This window comes from Uloborus diversus, chromosome 6, assembly GCF_026930045.1.
Source record: "Uloborus diversus isolate 005 chromosome 6, Udiv.v.3.1, whole genome shotgun sequence".
NCBI classification, from domain to species: domain Eukaryota; kingdom Metazoa; phylum Arthropoda; class Arachnida; order Araneae; family Uloboridae; genus Uloborus; species Uloborus diversus.
Genome location: NC_072736.1, coordinates 18,297,669 through 18,305,514, shown reverse-complemented (window position 1 = coordinate 18,305,514; position 7,846 = coordinate 18,297,669). Strand labels below are relative to the sequence as shown.

At 33.7% G+C, this 7,846-nt stretch overlaps 1 protein-coding gene across 1 annotated transcript; it reads right to left on the bottom strand.

Annotated features, from left to right (window-relative positions):
* Positions 1–6,011: 6,011 nt before the first annotated feature.
* LOC129225257 (protein lin-9 homolog) lies at positions 6,012–7,574 on the bottom strand. Its single transcript, XM_054859841.1, has one exon. It carries the CDS (start codon positions 7,572–7,574, stop codon positions 6,012–6,014), a length of 1,563 nt encoding a protein of 520 aa, XP_054715816.1.
* Between the last annotated feature and the right edge of the window lie 272 nt (positions 7,575–7,846).

Genomic DNA, 7,846 nt, shown 5'->3' with positions numbered 1-7,846 from the left:
TCAAAAATCTGATGTTTTAAAAAATTAATTAAAAAATAACTGTTGGGAAAATAAAAGTATTTTCTGGGTCCATGTTTTTTTTTTTGCTTATTCTATCAATTTCAGTGACTAAAAGTAGTACTTTCAACTGAAGGAAACAACCCTTTTCCCTTTATTTTAATCTTATACCTATTTTGCATTGCTTTCTCGCAGCATCATGTTAATATCCTCTTGAGATGAATAATATCTTTACGAATGTTTGTAAGGTGCATAACAGCTAGACCATTTAAATATTCTTCCGAAATTGTTGTGTAGTAGAAGTTCTAAATCCAAAGGAGAAAGCCATAAGCCTTAATTTTAAGTTGAGTCATGCTTCATAGTTAAATAAAAGCTAAAAATAATAAAACAAAAAATTTCAAAAAGGAAAAGTCTTGAATTATATTTTTTTACTATATTAAAATATTTTTACTTCGAAAGGCAGGAATCTGTACACATTCCATTTCTTTTGAGACTTAAGATTTAAAAAACAAAGTATCATTCAGCATTACAACAGGCAGCTGTGAGATTTATGTTTCAGTATTTTATACCTTTTATACAAAAAAAAAAAAATAAGAAAAATAATTAGTTTCAAAAAGACAGGCCTGTGCATTTAAAGATTTAAGAATACAAGTGTACCCTTTTAAAATATTGTGTCTATTATTTTTCTATTGTCTATTTTATTTCAATAACTTATTCAAAACAAGTTTTTTTTTTTTTTCTTTTTGTGAGTTCTTAATGATTATAATGTTATCCAGGTTATTATCAGACAGAACTGCACAGCTCTTTCCTCGCCTTTCTGACACAACTGAATATTCTTTCGCACTCTGCATTGCTGTGAGGTATAGCTAGAATGGAAAGCATAGAAAAGGAGAGCCTTTCATACTTCAATAAACCATTGACATCAACTAATTTCTTCAAAGCAGCCTATTTTTTATTCATCCTCTCCCTTTTTAGCACAACATCGGGCAAATCATCTATTTGTACAGAGCAAAGTTCACTTTGGAGCTTATCTTAGGCTCTTCATCTGCAGTTTCTCTATTCATCTGAAGCAACAGGAAACTCATAAAAAAAGCAATACCAGGGATCTAAAACCTAATTATCTTACAATTATGCCATAAGATCTTACGAACTTACAATACCCTCAGAAATCTTACAATGTAAGGCTAAATCTTACAAGTTGGCAGCTATGCAAAGATATGAGGAATAACTTTTATATTAAGCAAATTATTTAGCATTTTGCCAGGGCCATTCTATATGACGGAAAGGGACATTTCGAGTTGTTCTGTCAGTAGATTTTTTTGCATAAATACAAATAAAACAAAATAGTTTATTTTTGTTAGCAACAGTAAAGATTTGCCATAAAAGCTATGTAAAATGTTAAAAATTAATCATTTTAAAGAAAATAATTGAAGAATATGCAATCAAATGTTCGTGTAAATGTTCTACATTTACATCTCATGCCAAATCTTTACTGTTGATATCAAAAATAAAATTCCTGGCTTGTTTTGTTTGCATTTATGCTATAAAATCTACTGAGAAAACTATTCGCAACTCCAACGCTCGAATAAACTACCTTGCAGTGATTTATAAAATTAAAGAAAAAGGTAAAACATTGCATTACACGTGTGTCTGTTAGTAAACATGGGCAGTTTCTTATGAGTATTTATTGACGCATTCGATGTATCTTAGATTGCTTTCAGCAACAGAAATTGTTTCCTCCCGTAATGGTACTCTCAAGCTTCTCAAAAAAATGTTAGTTTTCATTATTTTCCTCTAAAAAGTGAGTTGATTGTAGTAAATGGCGAAATCGTGAACACAAGAAAACTCTGAACTAACAAACTTCACATTTGCATTTTGCATAATTAAAAACAAATATGCTTGTCTGTTTGAGGTTTTTTTTTTTTGAAAGAGGATAATGTTATACCAGGTAAATGTTTTTATTGTTTTGTAAGAATATGGGCTTTTTTTCCCTTAAGCTTGAAAGGATTTAATAGCATTAGCAGAAAAATTCGGGCTTTCATCTCCGCCTAGTTTAAAATTTGCATGTTAGTTAAACCATTTTTATTTTTCATCATGAGTGGAGTAAAATGATAGGAAGATTACAGAATTCGATAAGTTAAAAAAAAATAATGGTAGATCATTTAAAAAGAAAACTACCACCATATATCCTTGAGAATTTTGTTGATGATTTGCATACCATGGCAGAATTAAATAATAATTCAGAAATTAGAAACATACGAAACAGAAAATTTTTAAATTAACCGATTCAGCAATTTGAGAAAAATAACTTAGCTACAAATGCAAAACAATTTGCGCTAGCCAAGCAAGGCAAAGAAATATCATCTGCTTTTGATAATTCGTAATGTCATATAATTAAATTATATAGCATTAATTGTTATTCTTGTCAGTCTTATGGCCACACTGAAAATAGTAGTAGTTCCATCAAGAATTGATAAATATTGAATTCAACATTGTGGAAAAGGCTGCTTAGAACTATGAACTACGTAATTTGCATTAATTTCTGACGTTCAGTAATGCTTTTGAATTCTCATTTCTTTCTACGTGAACCAGAATATCCACAAGACTAAAAATTTATTTAAAAAGAATAAAGAAAAAAAAAAAAAAAATGCATACAAACAAAAATTACTAGGCTACGCTACAGCATGTGTTTGTTTTACCTTTTTCATCTGCCATTATACGGTGGCTGCAGTGCCCCCTATAGTTTTTTGGAATTGCGAATACTCAAAATGTCCTGTCCATCAAATGGAATGGCCCACCAGCAACTATGTTCTTGTTACTACTTGTAACTGAGAAAAAATACATAAAATAAGCTTGGGAACATGAATATTTATGAAATATATGTTTTTCCTATTTTAAATTTTAGAATCCAAGAATATTTCACTTGATGCAGAGATCTTTTAATAGTAAACACATCAATTTAAGGAGCCCATTGGGAAAAATTACTTTAGTACAGCACTAAATGGAACTCTAAACTGAAATTCAGTTATCAAAATAAATAACAAAATTTACATAACTAAAATGTTAAATTTCATTACATATTTGTATGCTATTCTGTATTAAAATAATATATTGCACAAGGTCAATATTTCAATAGCACATTTACACCAATATCCAAAGTAACATAAGATTCACTCACATTATCAAGTTCATTTTACAGTTAAATGGAAAAACATTTTACATTACAGAATAGAATCACACCAGACTTTTCAAAACATTTTTTGATCACATAACCTTCAAATGATATTTGATGTCGTTAAAAAACATCACATCAATGTTTAAACAGACACAAAACAGATGACCAGCAAAAACTCTAAATACAACTCCTTGTTTTCATGTTCTTACATTTTGCATAGATAAACCCTAGGATACTATCTCCTCTAATAAATCTGAAATATAATGCCAGTTATTGCTAAACAGTAAGCATCCTCACAAGTCTTAAAAGTAAGATTTCAGACTTAAGATTTGTGTTCAATGGTATCAAAAGAATACATTTGCACTTGCACATTAATGATTGGGAGAGTGTAATGGCAATTATTTCAGAATGAAACCCTATCATAATTAAGCCAGTTACAGTCTGCCTACAGATTGTTTGGAATTGGCTAATGTCCAGTTAAGACGAGTAAATTTGAATGAGGGGGGGGGGAGTAAAAATTTGATGCCTGTATTCTGCTCATTTGAATGCGACTGTTTAATTTAGCCGCTAACATACATCTGCAAAAGTCGACATCCCTGAAAACTAAAAGATGTGTCCATTTCAGCCTGTAAACCAGATGTTTGTCTTTCCATCGAATCAGTGGCCAGACTGTATATATTTGCAAATATTTTTTTACAATACATTAGGGCAACAGGATAACAGTTCATATAAAGCAGTAGAAAGATATGCTGCCAGAGACATTTATGGTATTAAGTGTCTATCCTAAAAACTTTTAAGTTGTATCATCAGCAGGGGGGGGGGGGGGGGGGACAGAATTTTTGTGGCAAGTCACAAATAATTTTTATGGGCCCCCCTCCCTATTCTATACCCCTGTATTTCACCCCACATTTTAAAAATATTGGGCCACCTTCCGGCTCAGGCCAACAGGTGTCCCTCCTCCTACCCTGCGCACGCCCCTAATCATGGGCACTCATAAGCAAACCTGTCGTTTAAAATTTTTCCTTTTTGGAGGCAAATTATGTATACTGAAGGCAAAATTTATCAGAGAGCAGCAAAAACCATGCCTACTTTTAACAAAAGCATTAAATTTTGTGGTATCATATTAAAAAGGGCACTCTGGAGCAGTCAGAAATTTTTTCAGGCTAATCCCGGATCTGGGTACACGCAAACCCCGCTGTGTGTGTGGGGGGGGGGGGGGGGCATGATTTTGACATAAAAATCAGAAAGAAAACTTGCACTAAGACTTATTAATTAATGTCTCTAATACACACAGCTGGCCTCAGGGAAGGGGCCGTACAGATTTTTTGCAGGGGGAGGAGGGTAAAATTTATAAATCTGGGAATTCAGGAGTTCTCATTATGTCTCTAAAGAAGAGTAGTCTGGGACATATAGCTCTAGAGTAGAAGAGGAGGGGGAAGGGGGCAGTTCTCTGGGTTCTATGATTGGCACCAAGATTGATTCTTTTTTTTTTTTTGTAAACTGACCTAGTTTTGTTTTTGAAATTGTTTTATGTAATAACTATCTTGGAAATAAATGCTTTCAGAACTAAAAATATTAATTATGCAGCACCTGATTGTAAATTTCTAAGAAAAAAGTTGGCAAGTAATGAAAGTTGCAGAATTTTGATAAGGAAAAAAGATAGTGTCACCTCAAAGCAGAAGCAGAATATCTTACTGTTATTTCTGGGATTAGATATCTTACTTGTTGCTCTAAGGTGACAATATAAGTCCTTTAACACTTTTTTGTAATAAATATTTCAACTACACCCACCAGATACAAACCAATAAAGTACATTGCTTATTTACGCTAATAATATATACATCAAGTCAAAAGTAATTTTTCGCTCTACTTGAGGATAGATAATTAGAAAACTAATCAAAAGACAACTTGACTTTGACCAGCAATTATTGCAATTTATACAACGCGTCTTGGAAATACTGCTTCTACTCAAACAAATCCAATGCGATAAAATTAAGGAGCTTATCACATGAGTGATTTTTTAAACCCATTTAAGATTCCTCCTTGGACGCACTACTGCTAGGATTCTTGCATTTTTCTCTTAACAACATGAAATCTTTATGCAATTTTGATGACATTTGTGCATTACATTGGATTCGTTCAGTTACAGTAATGATAAGTTACACATTTAAATTGAGATAGTTGAAAGACAACTCACGCTGAGAAATGGTTAAATCTTATACAGAAATAAATCAAAAACCAACAAGTGATAGTTTAAAATAGTTCTGTATCTCCTTATACAAGAATGTCTTGGAAGAATTATCATAAAGTGGAACAAACCAAATAGGGGAAATTATATTCCATTGCTGGTTGAAATAGCTGTTGCCATGTTTGTTTTTCATACTGTTAATTTTTAACTTTTCATGTTGGTTATTGAGTATTTTTTATTTGGTGGCATATTTTAAGTTTGATTTAAAAATGTAGAAGTTTCTTTTTGGAACAGCTTCAGTATAATATTTGGGTTGGCCACATTTTGTGATGCCAAGCCATGATAAGGAGTTGAAATTTCACTGCAACCCTTGTAAGCTATAGGGCAAAACAATATGACACAATTAAAATGGTTATCATTGAAAAAGTTGCAAAAAAAATGTTGCCAAACTGGGGAACTACCGAAGCTGATCCTTCCCTTCTTTTTTAATTTTATGCAATTTTCAGCCTACTTTCATAGCTTGCTTTGTTAGCAAATACTGATTTTGCTAACACTGCAGATCAAAGCACTTAGCTTACAATAGTTTGGCAAAAATCTTGAAAACATGCCAAGTGTTTCACATTATGATAATTCTCATGAATATTTCACCATTTACATATTTTGTGAAGAAAAAGCATGTAAGCTTCCCATTTGACTTATACCATCACGAATATGATTGATATGGATTTCAACATCATTCTTAAACAATGAGATATTGTTCTTTTTAAGTTTTGATTGGATTTCAATCAATGTGTCCGAAAGAGACTTAAATTCAAATGAATTGTATTCACTTGTTGAAAGGTGCTTTAACTGCGACATGAGCGAGCACAGTTGAGCAATAAGCATCACAATATTTTGGTTTTTTACAACTGGGCTGTTTTCATCCTCACTTCTTTGTTCGATGTAGCCCAAAGCTTCTTTTAAACATTGGTCTTTAATTGTACTTGGCTGCAACACTGGCTGAAGTCCTTGCTCAGGTGCAATTTCTAGGCAATAGGTCTGAACTTTATTGAGGTATTCAGATAAATCTTTATCTAGATGTTCAAAGTCTAGAACCAATGCTGCGTACGATTTCTGAAACTCAAAAGTCATGGGTTGTCCTCTAGACAGGTTTCTTTCTGCATCAGTATGCATCTTTTTTAAGAGATTCAGGTTTTTCTTTTTGATTGCCAGTATTTTTGTTACGCGAACAAGAAGAGCGAGAAACTTTTTCGGAAAGCCTCCCAACATTCCGTCATCGATGAATGATACATCAGGCTGAGAAGTGGCCTCTCCTAAAAGAGGATCGTTATCTTGCTGAGGCCAACTAGGAATCGGGATAAATCGGGGCGTGAAATACATATTGCGCGGTCGAATTTTCTGAGCAAAAGCTGTTATTGGCATCATTTCGGGAGGATCGTTGCTCAAGACTTCAAAATCTGGAATCGAAAAAGTACCCAGACCAGGACGGTCAAATGTGATTCTGTACGTCGAGTTGGAAGTATCAACTGCATCGATGGACCCGTAAAACAAACCATCTTGTGGACTACGTACTCTTGCTGTTGCCTTTGTTCCAATAACTAAAGGCAGAGGTATTTCGGATGGTAAATCTTTAAACTGATCCAGGTCAACATTCTTACGAAGTTGCAATTGACGGATCTTGCTTCTCTTTAACTCAAGTGAAGCTCTCTCTTCTGCGAAGAATTCTGGAGAACATCTTCGAGGCTTTCCCAGCAGTCTTCTGATCTTGCACCACTGAACCCGAGTTAATTTGCGTGTTTTCAGGTTCGGAAATAAATCTGACAGACAGCGGGTGAATTCATTTTCCCGGAGAAAAAGGGGCTGATCGATGTTGGAATAGAACCATTCACAGCACAGAAATCTATGAGCTTTAGGTAATTTGAGCAAGTTGCGAAGTTTGAGACCTACTTTTTGAGCTACGCGTTTGTCCGGCAAAGCAGGCAATACAGCAGTAGGCGTAGGTGAAGTAACACGAACTGTTTTCCTAGGGGATGACCTGGACAATGTATACGTAGTATCTTCATGATCATTATATATCAATCTATTCCGTTTTCGTATCCTAGGTGAACAATCTCTTCTTGCAGGAACAGGGGATGGGGTGGTAGGGATATGCCTGGCTTGGCTTTTCATGCTCAAAAGAGCAGCTACAGATTCATTTTCAAGGGAATCCGCCATTTCTATCGCGTTGCCACATTATAAAGTTTAGAACGCAACTTTCTCTTCAAGACGAGTTGTTTACCGCGGGGTATTTAAATTGAATTTTTTAAAAACTCCAACCAAAGTTGGAGAGAAGTGTTAAAATAAATCATGAACTTAATTTTGTTTCGGGTTTTAAATGTTTATTATTCATTAGTTCATCGAATTCTTTTTTTTAGTTATCTGTATCAAATCTGTCACTACTGTGAAATTTTCTTCACTAAAGTCTTTCTTTTAGCAGGATACGAAGA

Bases quoted from the DNA above. Each gene is read 5' to 3' on its own strand.
- LOC129225257 (XM_054859841.1), bottom strand. From the start codon at position 7,574: ATGGCGGATTCCCTTGAAAATGAATCTGTAGCTGCTCTTTTGAGCATG.